At 39.5% G+C, this 19,166-nt stretch overlaps 2 protein-coding genes across 6 annotated transcripts in view; one reads left to right on the forward strand and one right to left on the reverse strand.

The window, feature by feature from the left end:
* abcg2d (ATP-binding cassette, sub-family G (WHITE), member 2d) overlaps window positions 1-7,627 on the forward strand; it is a 20,367-nt gene extending 12,740 nt beyond the window's left edge. The window contains exons 15-17 of one of the 4 annotated variants that reach the window (XM_058383884.1): window positions 810-895; window positions 1,818-1,943; window positions 7,492-7,625. In XM_058383884.1, the coding sequence (XP_058239867.1) occupies window positions 810-895; window positions 1,818-1,943; window positions 7,492-7,501 (222 nt within the window). In that variant the 3' untranslated portion in view covers window positions 7,502-7,625. Of the gene's footprint in view, window positions 1-809; window positions 896-1,817; window positions 4,000-7,491 lie in introns of those variants that run through there. The other 3 variants (XM_058383893.1, XM_058383875.1, XM_058383901.1) reach the window with 3 other exon arrangements.
* pkd2 (polycystic kidney disease 2) lies at window positions 4,468-17,242 on the reverse strand. Of its 2 annotated transcripts, none has more exons than XM_058383861.1 (15): window positions 16,266-17,242; window positions 15,184-15,297; window positions 14,192-14,325; window positions 13,835-14,085; window positions 13,077-13,301; window positions 12,070-12,298; window positions 11,013-11,183; window positions 10,738-10,919; window positions 10,074-10,194; window positions 9,087-9,185; window positions 8,830-8,951; window positions 8,631-8,748; window positions 7,511-7,671; window positions 7,149-7,296; window positions 4,468-6,593 (listed from the first exon to the last, which is right to left on the reverse strand). In XM_058383861.1, exons 1-15 carry the CDS (start codon window positions 16,669-16,671, stop codon window positions 6,366-6,368), a joined length of 2,709 nt encoding a protein of 902 aa, XP_058239844.1. In that variant the 5' UTR covers window positions 16,672-17,242; the 3' UTR covers window positions 4,468-6,365. The 2 variants fall into 2 exon arrangements, with proteins under 2 accessions (XP_058239844.1, XP_058239835.1); XM_058383852.1 differs by having other exon boundaries at window positions 7,511-7,674.
* Between the last annotated feature and the right edge of the window lie 1,924 nt (window positions 17,243-19,166).

Genomic DNA, 19,166 nt, shown 5'->3' on the forward strand with positions numbered 1-19,166 from the left:
TGTCATCAGCCTTCATGGAGTCCCCACCTCGCAATTTACAGGACCTAAAGGATACTTACAGAACTTAAAGGACTTAAAGATCTTAAAGGATACTTTTGATAGATACTGACCACTGCAGACCGGGAACACCCCACAAGAGCTGCAGTTTTGGAAATGCTCTGATCCAGTCGTCTAGCCATCACAATTATGTACTTTAATAGAATGAGATATGTACACGTTTTTTACACAAGTCAGTGGAGTCAGGTGTTTGAGTCTTGCCTCCGTCCTGTGTACTCCAAGTTTGCATGTTCTTCCTGTGCTTCAGAGGTTTCTTTTAGGTACTCTGGTTACCTCCCAGAGTTAAAAGACATACACTGTGGGCTGAATGACATTTCTAAAATTGTCAGTAGTGTGTGTGATTGTGCCCTGTGATTGGACTGCACCATGTCCAGGGTGTCCCCCACACTGTGCCCAGAGTCCTCTGGATTATGGTTCTGGTTGCCCTCAACCCTGTGTAGGATACGTGCTATATAGAAAATGAATGAAAGAATAAATGAATGAATGAATATAGTCACTGGTATAGAATCATGTGTTTTTGACTGAAGCAGTAGAGGATGTACAGCAGCTATGGGAAAGATTCTGTGGGATGTTATCAACCATGTCAGTCAAACTGTGAAATCAGGACGCATTTAGTGACAAAATGTACCACGACAAATGCATAGTTAGTCATTATTTTCCGGAATGTTCTTTCAGAATGTACATTCAAAGGCAGAAATGTTGAATCTTCTCATTATGACATGCAGTGTGATGTTAATGATTTGTTTTAACAGGCTTTAGAGATCAATGAGTTTGTGGGACTGACTTTCTGTGAGAAACTCTATGAGGAGGTACTATTCAACACCACTCAGGGCATCGTGTATGTAAACTACACACACACACACACACACACACTTTGGCCATAAATGGCACACTTCAGGCATAACATTATGACCACCTGCCTAATATTGTGTTGGTCCCCAATTTTGCTGCTAAAACAGCCCTGACCCATCGAGGCATCTCTGAAGGTGTGCTGTGGAATCTGGCACCAAGATGTTAGCAGCAGATCCTTTTAGTCCTGTATAGGAGTTAAATGATACTTATAGTAGTTAAAGGATACTTTTGACAGATACTGACCACTGCAGACCGGGAACACCCAACAAGAGCTGCAGTTTTTGCTCTGATCCAGTGGTCTAGCCATCACAATTTGTCCCTTCATCAAACTCGCTCAAATCCTTACTCCTGTCCATTTTTCCTGCTTCTAACACATCAACTTTGAGGACAAAATGTTCACTTGCTGCCTAATATATCCCACCCACTAACAGGAGCCATGATGAGGAGGTAATCAGTGTTATTCACCTCACCTCTCAGTGATCATAATGTTATGCCTGATTGGTGTAAAGTCCGTTTCCATCTGACATGAGTGCTATTAAAGCCTTTTAAATGAAATCCTTTAAAATATGAATTTAGCACCAACCACTGGCTGAGATATTTTAATAATAATAATATCTGGGAAAACACGCTGATTACAGCCATACTTCTGTGTACAGCTTACTCAGTTTCAGTGTATAATTCTAATTAAATTGATAGAAATCATTAAATAATTCTTCGTGTGACACAAATGAAAAGCAATACTGTCTAGGATTCATGGAATCTTTTCCATCCGTAATCCGGATTCCAGTCCATTTAAAACTATTGCAGCACTTTCAACCCCTAATGAAATAAGTAGACAATTTTACAGCTTATGTTATGTACAATTTTTTAACATAGTCCTTCTTAAAAATGTCATGTTGTGCCTACAGCTGCACAGGTGAGCAACATCTCAAAGTGCAAGGAATTGACTACTCAACATGGGGATTATGGCAGAACCACGTGGCCCTCATAATTATGACCATCATATTCCTCATCATCACCTACATCAAGCTCAGGTTAATGCGCAAATTCTCCTGAGTACTGAGACACTCGTCCCTTGGACTTGTCTTTGCTGCAGAGACACTAGGTTCTTTTCTTTTCAGCTTGATATAGTAGATTTCCAGGCTATTCCCACATTAACACCTACAGCTTGTTCTGCATTTGGTCAGATTCCCAAAAGCTGCTAGTAATGATGAAGGATTTCATTTTAAATGATACAACTTCACGTAAACGATACCTTCAGGCCAGGTTTTCTAAGAAATTCACTCGGCAGCTAAATCCATAAAGCTATGACACAAAGTATTTAGAGCTAGGCTATTTTTTTTTCTATGTAGATTATAAATAATGTTTTAGTCAATTTAACATAACTGTAAATAGTGATGTGATGTAATATGTTGTATTCATGTTCACAATTCTATTTTATCAACACATAAAGCATCAGATAACATGCACATGAAATAATTTTCTCTAACTGAATCTCAAATTTGTGTTTATTCCTGATTATGTGTTCCTCTGTGTTTTGAAGGACTTTAACAGTATAAGGCATTTCTCAATAATAATAATAATAACCTCTGCTGCAACTCTCTTCACTTTAAGACCTATATATAAGCAAACAATTATTATTAACTATTAATATAGGTTTTTTTTCATTATCATGGTGATCCTGGCACACAGAACTCAGAATCAAGCGTTCCGCTCGAGCTCTCATATCAGCTTAATTATTTCATTTAATGCTCATGTTTTGCACGCTATATTCTCATGACACAGATATTCCTGTGGGATTTGTAAACATGAGCACACGGTCCGGACCAAACCGATTTAATCCTGCACTTCAAAGCGGACTAATCTGTTTTAATGTGGCTTAATCCCTCACTACACATCAGTCACACTGGAGATCAGCCTCACACAGACTTTTCACTCAGGAGTAGCTGTGAAAACCTGCATGACAAGGTGCCCCAATCCAATGTGCTGAGGTGATCACTGACCCAAGTTGGTCATTGCTATAATTGTGGACATGGCACTCTACTCCTAGCTCATCATCGTCACTGACTTATTTGACTGTCTAGACTGTCTAGTAGGAACATCATGGACTAGACACTGCTGTAAGGATGCTGATGAAGGAAAAAACAGTAACACTGACAGTAAAGAAAGTCCGGAAGAAATATACCCTGACATGAAAACTGCAACTTCAGCTATACGAGTCAAACAAGCACACCATAAGCTTCCCATGAAAGCAGATGCACTCCGGATTGAAGTTTATTTCAAAGTTACAATAGATTAAATAAATAAGTGACATTAATAAGGATTACATCACCAGGGATAACTTTTACATGAGAGAGCATGACGCTTGTGCAACTATATTAACTTAAAGCAACTACAAATGTGTGAAAAATTAATAAATACTTTGTGAAATATTGAGTGCGAGTCAATTTAAAAAATTGACCTTCATTGTATGATGCCTTCACTTAAATTAGTAACTAAATGGAAAAATGATAAATGTACACTTATATCATCCTTCAGTTTTTTTTTTTTTTTTAGCTGTTTATATACCCTGAAATGGAAGCTGTGTTGTTTTGGTGCTCTGCCTAGATGAAATTCTATCATCTAAATGTTTTTTCTCTCTCTCTCTTGTTTTAATGTAATATTATCACTTTCTTGTCACATTATAAGAATATAGAGGTGAGGCTATGGAGGTGGAGCTCCCAATCACAGCTATAGACACCATATTTTCCATCCAAGGAAGGCCAGTCATTGAAATATAAGCAGAGCGCTGTTGATGGATATGAGCTTCCATGTTGCGTTTCAGAATCAACCATTTCAGCTGAGCTACCAGCTCATCCACCATAACGTTTGGTACCAAGATTGTGTAATTTTCACAGCACTGAAGCTGGAAAAGTCATTTGCAGGCTGTTAATTGAAGCGTGATGCTGTTGTTGATCATCGGTTTTTGCGTTATCTATGGAAAACTAGACTAGATGACTAGTAACTTCTCCTTGCCGGGTTCCTTGGTGGTCCAGCAGATAGGATCCTGTAAAGTTGGCTGTTTTTGCTACAGGGGCACTGTATCATGTCTGACCCTACTCTCTAACCCGGAGAGGAGAGGAGAGGAGAGGAGAGGAGAGGAGAGGAGAGGAGAGGAGAGGAGAGGAGAGGAGAGGAGAGGAGAGGAGAGGAGAGGAGAGGAGAGGAGAGGAGAGGAGAGGAGAGGAGAGGAAAGGAGGAAGGTTAAAGAAAGAAATATAAATTTAAATGGGTAAAGAAATAAAAGAATTTCACTGTGATGAGCTTCTTCTAACTGTGTATCTTCAGCTCTGTCTGTCTCTCCATGTGACTGTCTTTAGCAGTGTCTCTCTTTTTCAATCCCAACTGCTGGTTCTGCTCCGTTGCTTTTACTAAACTGACTTCTGCCTCAACCTGTTTTTCTATCTCACCTTCCTGATTTATAATCTCACCTGGATTCTGTTCACTATCTCACCATCAAGTGTCATGCCTCAGTGAAACCCAGACGCTTTCCTGTCCCTGTGGAAAAACACCCAGGACTGTGAAAATGTGCAAATATTTTATTCTCAAACAATGCAGATGTTAAAAACAGTAATACTGATTAAAACATTCAGAAATACAGAGCCAAATCTCCAGAGCTGTTTGCTGATAGAAGTTCTGCTCTCACTGGAATGAGCTCACGTTATACCTACATACGTTGACAAATAGAAAAACATAGCGTCATAACTGAATCATACTGAATATCAGCCTTAATAAATGAATATAAAATACAAAAAATATATATATATATAAAAGTGTGGAGAAATGGTGTGTCAAAAGTATTGGCACACACAATATCTTGGTAAAAAATAAAGAAATTGGTACCAAAATAGTAAAATAGGAGTGCAGTATTATAAAAGTACTGATGCTACAGTACCAAAACTAGAGTATTGTCATCTAGATACTGACATAATATCATCTCAGCCCATGTCAAGAAAAATACAACTTCTGTGCTGAGTTTCTGGTGAGGCAAAACTAATATCAGCGAAAAGCTTTGCAACTTCAGCTATACGAGTCCAACAAGCACACAATAAGCTTCCCATGAAAGCAGATGCACTCCGAATCGAAGTTTGTTTTAAAGTTACAATCGGTATAAAAAAAAAATAAAAAGTGACGTGAATAAGGAAATACATCACATGGTATAGGTTTACATGAGAAAGCAGGACGCTCGTGCAACTATATCAACTTAAAGCAACTACAAACCTGTGACTAAAATCTGTTTTAATAACCAAATTACGGACTGAGAAAATGCTTGTGCTTCAATTACAAATACAAAATACTTTGTGTGAGTCCCTAAAAATAATAATAAAAATGACTGGACTTTGTATGATACCTTCACTTAAATTAGTAGCTAAATAGAGAAATGATAAACGTGCGCTTATAATATCCTTCATCTTGTTTTTAGCTGTTTGAAAAAAATCCAATATATATTGTGTATGATGATCATCATGTATTTCCTAAATGTTTTGGATAAATTAACTTTGCGTGAGGAAAGCATTTGGAATAAACGTATTCCATTTATGATATGTATTTTTGATTTATTTTTATAATTCGCCGATGTATATATAAAAATAAATATTACATTTAAATAGTTTCCAACAGGCTTTGTTCCAATGAGCTTTTTGTGCACTACAGTGTTTTAAACCCGATGTAGTGAGGATATCTTGTTATTAGTGAGCCATTTAGTCTAATTCTGTGTCGTTTTTATTCATAAACAATTATAAATACTGTCCAAAATCTTTTATTCTGATTACTCCTATTCATTTTTACCTAAAAATCAATTTTATTTTAAAGGTTATTGAACTGTCCGTGTATATGGTCATCATGCATGAAAGAGTTGCATAAAAAAATATATGAAGATGAGTTAAGATGGCATGTTTTCACCTGGATTATTGGTCAAAAGAAGGAATGTACTTTCAAACTAGCAACATAGAAAGATTTATAGGTAAAATCCCAAACATTAAAGTTTATGGTTAAGTGATAATATTGAGTGCTGGTAATTTTCTGTTTTAGAAAGAAGCAACAGTATGATATCAATTTTCATTCTCTCTGTGGCTGTACAGACAAATTTGTTTTTTATCTGAAAACGTATTAAATCATTTCATTTGAGGCCTTCAATTTAACAATGACCTTGTTAAAATACGAAGTAAATTACTTATTTAAATATACACATATCTTATGCATAAACCTAGACCTATTCTGCTTAGTACCTGGATTAAGCTGATTTACATTTGTGCCAGTGTACCTTAATTAATGATCAGAATACACTCCTGCTTAATAACTGATGTACCATTATATAGATAGTGCACTGTGAATGAAACTGCTTTAAAAAATACTGACATAAGGTGATCATTTAATGCTGGAATACTTAATAAAGCCACAGGACGGTAGAAGAGGTCTTAAACATGTCCAGCTCCATTGCTTCCGGTGTCTGGACCCTCAGTGGACAGTGAGGAGGAGGGACGGGTGCTGCGTGGGCGGGGCTGAGCACTAGCACCGACAGGAGTAGCCTGCTGATGGCTGACCTGAGAGATGGCGTCATCCGATTCCCAGCGCTCGAGCTCCTCTCGCACCAGCCGCTCCATCTGCTCCCTGTGAACCTCTGTATCTTTGCCCATCCTTTCATCCTGAGAGAGAAAGAAAGAGAGAAAGAATACAGAGTAGGGACAAATTAGGGTGTATTTTCATGAATGTGCAAGTAAGGAAATCTGGATATAAATAGCAAAAATTCTAAAAGAACCCCCATAGCACTCTGGAGCCATCCAGCTTGGCCACACCCCATTATCTTTCTAGAGCCATCCAGCTTGGCCACACCCGCTTAGCTTTCGGAAGTCATTCACCTTGGCCACACCTCCTTAGCTCTCTGGAGCCATCCACCTTGACCACATCCCTGTAGCTCTCTGGAACCATCCACCTTGGCCACACCCCATTATCTCCTAGAGCCATTTTGCTTGGCCACACCCGCTTTCAGCTTTCTGAAATCATCCACCTTGGCCGCCCCCTTCAGCTCTCTGAAGCCATCTGCCCTGGCCACACCCCTCAATATACTTCTTTCACAACCCCTGAGTTGTAATCATGTACTTTGGGATAGCTGTGATGTATACAGTATATACTTGCAACATACTTGTCACTGATTTGTGGAAAACTTTCATATCATCACGTCTTTAAGGTGAAGGCCTCACCTCCATGATACCATCCAGCAGTCTGCTAAGGACCTCCCTCCTCTTCAGCTTGGCTCGTTCCATGGCCTCCAGCTTCACAATGACCGCATCAATCTTGGACACGATACTGCCAATCGAGTGTTCCATACGGTCCACCCTCCGCACCACGCTGAGAACAGAACACACTTCTCACTAAGCATCCTCCTCCCAATTGATGCATCACAAACCTTCATATTTGACTTATTTCAGTCAAGCAAAATTGAATTAATTGATTCTGTTTCCTTGAGTCAGAACAATCTCATACATCAAACATTTAATATGAGTTGATATGATTAAGATATTCTGTTAATATATTTGTCTCTAGGCCAGAATGAGGAGCTTACACTTGGAACTCCTCGTAGGACACACCCCCAGAGCTGCTGCCACGGCGACGGGAACTGTGTCCACTGTCCTCATCGTCATCCTCCTCCGAGTCATCCTGGCCACGGGAGAAGCTCCGCCCACTCAGAGGCCTGGGCAGCGAACTGCGTTCCAAATCCAAGTCCTCCTGGCGTGTGTGTGAGAGACACTGAGCATCTGTACAGGTGTGTGTGTGTGTGTGTGTGTGTGTATTCTTCTAAATTAATAACCGACTTTTTCATAAAGCAGCAGTTCAGTTTTAAATTAGAAATGACCATAAATATAGTCAATCAGCTGTTTGGGAGTTTCTAGCTAATAAGTAATAGTAGTTTATAGTTACCAGTTTAGCATTAGCATTTCTTTGTATTACAAAATAGAACAGTAATAAGTAAGGATTTAACCATTTTAAATATCTTAACTTCCTTCTAAATTTCTCCTTCTTCCAAAACCACAGGCCTTATCTATTAATCTTTCACTATAGACAACTGTAAATGTTTTCATAGATTTGTGCTGGCGTTAATAAATGCCAATCTGCGGTAATTTTCCATGCAGTGCAGCTGGTTTACATTTATTGATGCTCACTGAGCTAAAAAGCACAAGCGTAATCTAAATTGTGAAGGAGTGCCTTGTAAGCGCAGCATGCATTAAATCATCCAGTAATGCAGCTCAGCCACCGGTTGTCACGGACAGACACTATCTCTTCCTGCTTTTATAGAGTGCTACTTCTTTTGTCCTGACTGAACTAATCTTATTTGTCTTACTTCATGGATTTGTTTTGGAGTGCCTTACTTCAAGTTTCATTCATGTGCCATTGAAATAAATAAGCTATTTAAAGTTGTGTAATCTGCACTAGTTTAAATAGCTTAAACTGCAGGAACTCACCTGTTATATGATTTGATATTAACCATTAGGGGTGTGTCTTCCTCATTAATTCTCATGATATGTCATTCGAGGAGTGAGTTTAATCGAAAATCTCATGTCATAGGATATGCATTTTCGGAACTAAATTTAATAAATATCGCTGTTCTTAAGAAAAAGTCATGTCCTGTGGACGATTTACAAATAAATTCATAAATCAGGCCCATTAACTTTCCATGTACTCACTCTCTCTTTCTCCAGGTCATCCCTCATCTGCTGGTGTTCGTGCTCGGTGAGCTCCTGGTCTCCATCCAGATCGTATTTGGCAAAAATGGCTTCAATCTCGGCGTCCGAATGACCCTTTCTACGAACACACCAGCACAAATATATCAACCGTGTGGCTTCATCGTCCTTAAGAATATTCATTAGGCAAAGTTTTAATCACCCTCGTAGGTCCTGCCGGAGCTCGTCGAAGTTGAGTTTCCCTCCTGCCTGACGAAGGCTATCAGAGATGTCATCCACTGCCGTCTTCCTCAGCCTCAGTTTCACCATGGCCTTGTGGTAGCCCTGAGGAAGCATGCCAATGTCTAGTTTTTCAGCTATTTAGGCTTTCTTACATTAATGGAAAGCCTATGAGATTTTTTTAAATACATAATGAATGCCAGATACAAAGGCAATATATAAATCACATGATTTTCATACCTTTTTAATAAGGTCTGTAATCTCCATTTCAGATCTCTCCTGTGCCATGTCAGCCTTCACCTCTGAGTAAGTGTCATTGATGATGGCTAAGAACATGTTCTGTAGAAAGAAACGGGGAATAATTAACAAAAAATCTCATTACAGAAACCAGTTGTTTCTATAGAATTACTGTAATATTTATACACTTTATGGCTAAAGGTATGTGGGCACCTTGCCATACACCCGTATGTGATTCTTCTTAAAACTGTTAATACAAAGACTGAAGCCCACAGCTGTATAGAATGTCTTATTATGCTGTAACATTACAGTTTCCCTTCACTGGAACCAAGAGGTCCAATCCAGTTCCAGCATGACACTGTTCCTGTGCACAAAGCAAACGCCACGAAGACATGAACTGCCAAGGTTGAAGTAGGGTCCTGACCTCAACCCTACTAAACAGCTTTGGGATGAACTGGACCACTGACTGAAACCTGACCTCACTAATGCTCTTGTGGATGAATGAACACAAATCCCCACATCCAAGCTCCAAAATCTAATGGAAAGCCATTCCAGATAAAGTGAAGCATATTATAAAAGCACTTGAGGTCTAAATCTGGAATGGGATGTACAACAATCACATATACAGTAGGTGTGAAACTTTTGGCTATATAATGCATGATCAGAAATGATGGCAGATCTCATTTTAACCTGTGTTTGTGTGCACTTAATAGGCTCTTCCTAAATGTAAGAATTATTTTTTTTAAATGCTGCTTTATATGTGGTGTTAGATTAAGGCAAAGTTGCTCTCTACATTTGCACGCATGTAAAGATGTTTGAAACGTTAAAATACACTAAAATATAGACTAATGAATTTCCTGAAATAGACTTGATCCAATTTAGGATATTAAAGATTTTTTGGAAACTAATGAAGCCCAGTGGACTCCATTTCCTTAAATAACCCTCATTAATCTAGCAGTAGTCATCTCATTTTTTTTTTAGTTCACTTACCAATAGAATCATGAACATGAAGAAAACGAAGGTGGTGAAGTAAATCGGTCCCAGGACTTTGTCGGCCTCCTCGATCTCTGAGAAGTCAAAGTCTCCTAGAATGATCCGGAACTGTGTGAAACTGCACACAGGTGATTAAGTATGTGAACTTTAGTAATCCATTTTTTAGTGAATTAGAAGATGATGATGAAGAAGAACTAAAAAAGGTTATAGTTTTAGGTTATACGTTTTAAATGGTAATTGTTGTTGTGTCTTTTGCTGCCTTCTTGGCCAGGTCACTCTTGTAAAAGAGATTTTTATACTAGTTACATAAAGGTTACTAACTAACTAACTTTCTCTATAACATAAATTGAGGAATGTCCGACTTGGATTGATCAAATGATGTTGATTGAATGGATTAAGCTGAGGGTTATAAAGTTGAAGAGAGAGAAATAAGTGGCAGCTAAAAGAATGACTGTTTACAGCTACTATAATGTAAGTAACACTAGGAAACACCTAACATAACATGGACCTCTACAACATTAAACGCAAATACAAATGGATAAAATGTGTCCTTTTAAAAAATGCTGTGTTTTAAGAGGAATAAAACACTTGGATGTTGCATTCTGAGAGAACATGCTTAAAGAAACAGACAGACTCCAGATTAAGGGTCTCTTGGACTCACATGCAGGCTTGGAAGGTACTGAAGTCGTTGAGTTGTGTCCCGAACACCAGGTATGCCAGCTGTGCGTATGCTAGAAACACGATGAAGAACATGATGGCGAATCCCAGCAGGTCTTTAGCACACCGGGACACTGTGCTGGACAGCTGGCTCATAGTCTTATTAAAATTGACGAACTTAAATAGCTGCAGAAAGGGCAACAGATTTTATTCCTCATCCAGTTGAACATAACTGTAAAGCACATAAACAGTGAACAGATCCACAGATAAGAGGCTCACTTTGACCCAGGCGAGGAAGACGATGATGGCGGCCAGGTTGTTGAACTGGACCTGTAGCCGAGCGAGAGGACCGAAGTTCGGGTACGTGTTGTGGTTTTCCAGCAGGAACTTCAGCCTGCTGTTGACCACTGAGGTTCTGTAGATGTTCATGATGATGGCAGGCACGCTCAGCTATGAGAGATATTTCGAGAGGAATTTGCAGAATTATAATAGAGCATTCTCAAGCATGCATGTAATTTTATATGTAATCCTATGGGAAATGATGGATTTTTGAAAAAGAGCTCTGGTCACAGTGGGGATTAGAGTTCAGAAATGTGCAGTGACGTCAAGAGCTTGTTTACCTCCGTACCATACAGGTTGCATATTCAGAAGCAAGTAAACATCGAGGACATGATTCTGGTGAAAGATTTGTCTTGCTAGAAAGTGAATCTTAGCAATGACAAATATTTATTTGCCAAGTTTCCAACCTTGCAATGCAACTAAAAATAACTTTGACTAGTAAACGATCTGATGTTGCCTTTTAACTGTGGAGGTTTACAGTCAAGTCCCACAAGCAGCACAAATTCTACTTATTTTCTGCGATCAGTGATACAAAGGTATACCAAATCTTTAATACAGCTGAATTATTGATTTTTGATCTTAATTTTATAGTGTATAGATTTTTCCCACAAAACCACTCTGGGTTCCCCCCTTCTCCAGTTTCTCCAGTTTATATCTACTAAAACAAGCATTCTATCAGTCTCTTGAGGGTTTAAAGCAAAAACAAACTCTGTGATATTCAGAGGACCTTATACTTGTTCAAAATTACCACAGATCTTATGCAGATATGAGCCAAGACACACTGTGTCATAAACACACATTCAGTCAAAACCCTCTTCATGTGTGTGAATCATGAGAATGGCTATCATAAAAAGCAATTAAATACGATTCTTCACTGGTCAGAGGTTAAAAGAAGAATCTTGTGTTTACAATTTTGCCAATTTTCGGCAAAAAAAGGACAAAGAGCTGCATCAATTTTTTAAATAGCTTCAGCAAAATCAAGCATTTTTGGCAGTACCATTACTATGAGCACATCCAGGCAGTTCCACAAGCTTTTGAAGTAGCGCAGGCGATGCAAGCGGATCTCCAGCACCTCCTCCACCAAGTAATACAGCACGAAGAAGCAGAAGATGACCTCACACAGCCCCACAAAGTGGTCCCAGCTGGACACATAGCGCACCAATCGCACAGTCTGGAACTGCCACGATGTCACAGCGCCCCCTGTGGCTGGAAACTCCACCAGCAATCTGTAAATGACAAATTACTCTCTAGGATGATGCTATTAGTTTGAATAATATTTGCATACTTGAAGGTAAAAATCCAGATTTGAATGTTTAAAATAGTTTGTTTTATTCAGGCTTCCTTAAAGAAACTGCCTAGAATAATTAGCATTACTTTTCCAGCTCATTAGCATATCATGATAAAAGACATAGTCACAATGCACTTGACTGAGATATCACTGGATATCATGATAGCTTTTTGTAACTTACTATTTTCATTTTTAAATAATGATCAGAATAATAAACCTTGGCATGAGCCTTAATTTAATTTAATTTTTTTAAATTGATTTAACAATTTATATATATATATAATATATGTGATATATATATATCATGATATAATATATTTTATTTCATATCACTCACTCCTAGTGTCATATATCACCCAATCCAAGTGTTTTATTCCTCTTAAAACACAAAGTTACTCAGGTTTGGGTGTTTTACTTTGCCATGGTTGCTATGGTGATATGAACATCATATCAAATCACCAGTTAGAAGGTTAGAAGACTGAAGAACAAAAACGTACGCTTGCCTAAACCTTTAAATTAGATAAATAATAATTTTAATTAATTTAATACAATGTAATTCAGCTCAGAAGTTCTTTTTGCTGTAAGTTAAACTAGAAGATGTTTCTTGTAATAAATTGTTCCATCTACTTGTTCCCAGTAGCTATATTCCTGAATCTGAATCAGATTTAACAAATCACGAGCCAACTTTCACTGCTGTCCTGTGGGTCTGTGTGTACCTGATGATGCAGAAGAGGTTGATGTTGCCGTTGTAGACAGAGAAGTCGAGGAACACGGCTCTGGTGCCTCGATCCAGCCACAGGTTGGCCTTCAGCTCCTGCAGCTGTCTCTCAGACTCATCTCTGGTGCGAGACAGATCCTGATAGAAACCTCCTCCTCTATATGTGGCCACTTCACCTGAGTAGCTGCTTTCCCCGAGGCTGATTTCTTCAGAGTACACCCACCTGAGACACACACACACACTCATACTTTCCGTTTCACAGAGGTGTAATATAGTCTATACACCTGCTTCTCATCGTATAAACTGTGTCATCAGTTTGTGTTTAGCGAGACAGGGTTCTTACCTACTTGTGTACATAATATTCTGGCATTTGGCAGACGCCCTTATCTGGAGTGACAAACAATTTATCCCATTTTACACAACTGAGCAATTGAGGGTTAAAGGCCTTGCTCAAGGGCCCAGCAGTGGCAGCTTGGTGGACCTTGGATTGAAACTCACAACCTTCCGATAGTCCAGCACCTTAGCCACTAAGCTACCACATTCCCCCCTAAGACTTTTTGACGCTTTTAATTATAATTAAACTTTCAACAGGGATCTATTCTTCTTGAATTCTTACTATGGGTTAAAACTTGTCAGATAATCTACACATTAAAATGTATCCCATATAACATAACCAAAATACTGTATTATACACTTCATTATAAACACTGTGTGTGTTTTACGTTCTCATTAAATGTTGTTGTTTTTTTGTCTTACGCAGTGCTGTTTTTCAGTCCAAACGATTTCTTGTCCTCGAAGGCTGCTGCGTAGACTCCGTAGCAGTCGTACACTTCGTCCTTCAGCTCCTCGTGAACAGGACACGACTCGTTGAGAACTTTGACCTGGCGCAGACGCGGCACACCCAACAGCAGGTTCTCGTAATAGATGAGGCTCTGGTTCTCCGGCAGGCTCTTGTTATTGTACCACACTTCCCAGTACATCCCGTTTAGGAACGGTCCCTCTGTGTACTGAAATGAAGCGCTTACTTTGTTTAGTGATCACGTGTTTAAAACAATAAATGATTAATAATGTGCGCAAAGATGTTTAACTCAAATGCAATACACAGGTCTTTACCTTCCAGAAGTCCTCCATGGTGGAGAGGCTCCTGAAGGTGGTGGTCTCGCCGCTTGACAGTGGTGTGTCCAGGAAGAGCTGAGACATTACTTTGGTGTAGTAGTACATGTTAGTGCTCACCATCCCGTATGTTACTGAAACACAATCAGACAAAACAGAGATTCCTATAAATTCATTTTCCCATCATTTTTTTGCTCATATATAGAACTGGAATGCCATAAAATGTGTAGTTTTTCTTCACAGGCTTGGTATTGTTCTGAGCAAGCTTTGGGAGTATTTCGTTTCTTTCCGTTTTTGCTCCCTCAAAGCCAGCCTAGTGTGCTGAAATACTTGTGCCAGGAAACTGCAGAACAATTTAGATGGAGCCAGACTTTTGGACCAGTGGGCAAAAAACAGGACCATATGGTATCCTTATTACCAACTCTGGCTGCTCAAATCCTCATGTGTCTGATTGCAGGTAATCAACTGGAAAAATGCAACTGTAAGTCATCCTGCTGCTCGGTAATTGTTCGTCTAGTTCCATTCGTCTTCAGACAGGTCTGAGATTTTGTGCTCTCATCACTGTTCAGACATGGCACAGTTTGAGAACTCCCATAAAGCAATCATGTAGGAGAGTCCAGTTATGACCACACAGAGGTACATACACCAAGCCAATGACTGAATCCCATGCTACGCCTTTAAAGACCAGTGATATTAAAGGGAATTATACTACATGGCTTCTGAGTTAATCAATAATCAATTTTATATTATCGCGGCTCTGAAAGGAGTTCCAGCTGCAAGGCAAATCACCGGATTATATATACACATTTTAGCATTTTTACAGTGAGAAGTTGCAGATAGACTTGTATGGTAGACTATCTGCATAAACAGATTCCCCACGTCCCCATCAATGAGCCTTGGCCACCCATGACCCTGTCACTGGTTCACCACTGTTCCTTCCTTGGACCACTTTTGATAGATACTGACCACTGCAGACCGGGTGTTTCACTTACAAATGCATAAGGTGATGAGGAAAAGCACATAGGTGATCATCTCTCTGAGAACATTCTTCAGGTACATCTCTCTGCTGCTGTCCCTCTCCTCCAGGAGACGTGTGCCCCACAGAACTGAAATCAGTGAAATCAGACTTTAACATCAAACTGCGGTATGTTACAATATTGGCAAATGTAATGATTCATAAACAATCACATTAAAACGTAATGCCGTGTCTAGGATGGTGCCTTACTTCCTAAAAACATTACAATATCGGTATTTGTGTTTTCTGCACCCTGTGTGAATATTTTATTTGTTTATTTGTATACTAATTAGCTGCAGTGCATTTTGGGATATTATGGCTGCACAGAATCAGGGTTCTCATGCTTACAAGGATTCCAGACTTTTCCAAACTTCCCATTTGGAAGCACTGGAATATCATTCTCCATTCACATATGGTATTAAAATTTATTTCAGGGGATCTGATCATGTCTTGGGGAGCTTTAAACATGGAGGTCAGTGACACAAATATAACACCACATAGGTTTTCTCTCTCATTAACACTAGGGCGTCCTCACAACATCTGCTAATTTAACAGCATCATGGGCCTAACCAGAAAGTCCTGCTGATCACAGATGTTCACTGAGCTATTCATGTTCTCTCACATATTCACATGGGTTTGCACCAGGTTCTCCAATGTCTTTTAACCATGCACACAGGTGACCTGGCTACTGTCAATTGACCAGAGATGGTAACGTGTATCTGAATGGTATCCTCCCTTGCATGGTGTCACCCATCCAAGGTGTGTTCCTGACTCGCACCTGAACAGGATAAAGTGCTGAAGATGAAGTGGAAACTAGAGATGTGTTTGGGAAATGAAAAACACCAGATTTAAACTTTTCCCATCTAGGATGTCTATTTGTAATAGATGCTCAAGATGGATTTTAATACCAGATGTGAATATCAGTGACAACAGAACACTCAAACTTTTTCCAGGTTTGGAAACTTGTGCAGTGTGTCCTTCTTAAATAGGACATTCTGTAATGAGGCTCAAAAAAAAAAAAAATCACTGATGGTGAGTAGTTCAGAAGGCATGCATTACGTCTGATTTTTTCCAGGATCCTCACTCCCCAGCTCGGCGGCTCATGATGAAGTCCATCAGCAGAAGGAGTCGGGTAAAGTCCCCGGTGGATGCGGGCGTTGCTCCCGCCGGGGAAACTCCCCAGTCCGCTGCTGCCACTGCTTGAAGTGTCGGATAAGGATCTCCGTCCCGGGCTCCAGTTTGCATCCAGGCCATCTTCAGGCTCGAACCCGGGGTTGTCCCGGCTCCACGCCTGTCTGGAGCTGGAGTTAGATGATGGAGAAGGCTGATCTTCCGGGACCCCGAGCCCCACTTCTCCCTGCGGCTCCATCCTCTCCATCTCAAGCCCTTCGGCCGGCGGCGATTTGTGCGCATGCGCAGAGCTCGGAGCTCTGGCTGCTTGACAACGGGTTCGACTAGAGCTCATTTGTCTAGAGCCCCCCTCTCTCTCTCTCTCTCTCTCTCTCTTTTTTCCGAGTTACGTTTTATGTTTATTTTATCGGTGTGACATTCAGAACAACAATAACTTGTGTCAGGTGAAAACTATATCAAACGTTTGCAAAAAAAAAAAAACAACAACACTAAAGTAACAAGCAAAACAATTTTGTGCGTCCGCAAAGTAACAAAGTATGTTATAAAGTTTCCAGCCACAAAACTAAGCCTTGTTAATATCACTCAAAAATACTACAAAATATTACAAAATATCACTCTTTACTGGTTAAACAGAAATCCGAAAAGAAGGGAAAAACTTTGTCCAGAAAACCACTTCACTCTGGTATGAAGGTAGCGTTAACGATTTTATGAGGAAAAATACTAATTACAAAAAAAACAAAACACTTAACTACACGCCTAGTGCATAAATAATAAACTCCACAGACTTTTCGGATGCCCAAGTCCTCCGTTATTTTGTCAAAAAGAGGTGAAACGCTCTTCTCGTCCCACATCAGCCATCTTGTTCCCACTAGTCTCCCCCAAAATTCTCCACGGCTCTGTCCCAAATACAGCACCGCCTTACTAAGTAGTAAGCATGCGCAGACGGTATGTCCAGAGAAAGTGACGTAGTGTTTCCATCACTATGTAGTGGAATACAAGGCGTTTGGGATACGACTCGTTTAGGAATCAGATTCGACCGCATATATGGCGTCTGCTTATGAACATCTGGAAAGGGCTTGTACTCTCTTCGTCATAAAAGAGAGATGATATATTTAAAGCACATCATCCTGCTTACATTTTTGGAGAATGCGATATGCAATTTCTTAAGAATATTGGATGCCTTTTAAATATATATAAAAACGTAAAAATAAAATAAAAATAAAGTAAAAATAAAAACTTAAGTTTAACAAATTAGCCAACAAAAATACCAAAAGGCGCTTTAGTTTTTTAGTACTACAAAAGGTGGAGAAAACATTATTGCATACACCATGAAGTGCACTTTTAGTGGAATTTTGAGATTCAAAGGTTGCATAACCTCCATGTTTGGCTTTTGCTGTTGCTACAGTAACAGCCATTTAGTTCACCCGCCCCCATTTCCTTGATTGGACAGGAATAATGAAGGACAGCCAATAGAACTTCAGCTTCCCTAATCTCGCTTAATGAAGCTATTAATTTTGCGACCAAAATTCCAATCATGAAGAAATCTGAATCATGAATCATGAAGAAATTCCAATCATGAAGAAATCATGAAGAAAATCTTATTTTCTATATACACTATATGACCAAATGTTGTTGTGCATACCGATACGTAGTTCTTACCAGACTGTTGCTACAAAGTTGGAGGCACATGATTATGGTTAAATGGGAACAAAACCATGAATCAGAATCTAGTGGATAGCCTTGCCATCAGAGAAACCTCTAACTTCCTACCATTATTTGGATTAAAGAGAAAGAGTATTAGACTTGGTATTACTTGGTTACTTTAGCTCTGTCTGTTTAATGGATTCTCAACATGGCTAAAAAAATAAATAGATTTTTTCCAGTAGTGTTATTTAATATAGAAAAAATGTTTAATTGTTCATAAGGCTAATCTTTCTGTAGGATTTATGAAATGGGTCATCTAATTTCTAAAGGTCAGTAAATCAGAGCGTTTCCAGAACAGCAGGTCTTGTAGGGTGTTTCCAGTACACAGTGGTTAGTACCCACCAAAAGTGTTCCAAGTAAGAATAACCAGTGAACTGGTGACAGGGACATGGGCGTCTAAGGCTAACACCTACATAAGCATTGTTTCAGATCAAGTTTACCTCTTCATTGCAGCAGTATTCCCTTTCAGCAGGACAATGCACCCTGTCACACTGCAAAAATTGTTCAGGAGTTTAAGCACTAAACCTCTGAAGGTGTGCTGTGGTATCTAGCACCAAAACATTAACAGCAGAATCTTTAATTCCTGTAAGTTGTGAGGTGGGGCCTCCATGGATCAGACTTCATTTATCCCATGGATTGAGTTCTGGGGAATTACATTATGTTGTAGTCCATGTCTCGACAGGTCAGAGCTGTTATATTGGTACAAGGGAGACCTACACAGTATTGATAAAATGGATTTTATTGTTATGGCTGATATGTGTATAACCCTGCATACACTGAACAGGCATAACATTATGACCACCTGCCTTATATTGTGTTGGTCACCCTTTTACCCTGATTAGTCATGCACTGTGTATTCTGACACCTTTTTTTCTCTCAGAACCAGCATTAACTTCTTCAGAAATTTGAGCAACAGTAGCTCGTCTGTTGGATCGGATCACACGGGCCAGCCTTCTCTCCCCACGTGAGTCAGTGAGCCTTGACCGCCCCTGACCCTGTCTCCGGTTCACCACTGTTCCTTCCTTGGACCACTTTTGATAGATACTGACCACTGCAGACCGGGAACACCCCACAAGAGCTGCAGTTTTGGAGATGCTCTGATCCAGTGGTCTAGCCATCACAATT

This window comes from Hemibagrus wyckioides, linkage group LG03 (assembly GCF_019097595.1).
Source record: "Hemibagrus wyckioides isolate EC202008001 linkage group LG03, SWU_Hwy_1.0, whole genome shotgun sequence".
NCBI lineage: Eukaryota > Metazoa > Chordata > Actinopteri > Siluriformes > Bagridae > Hemibagrus > Hemibagrus wyckioides.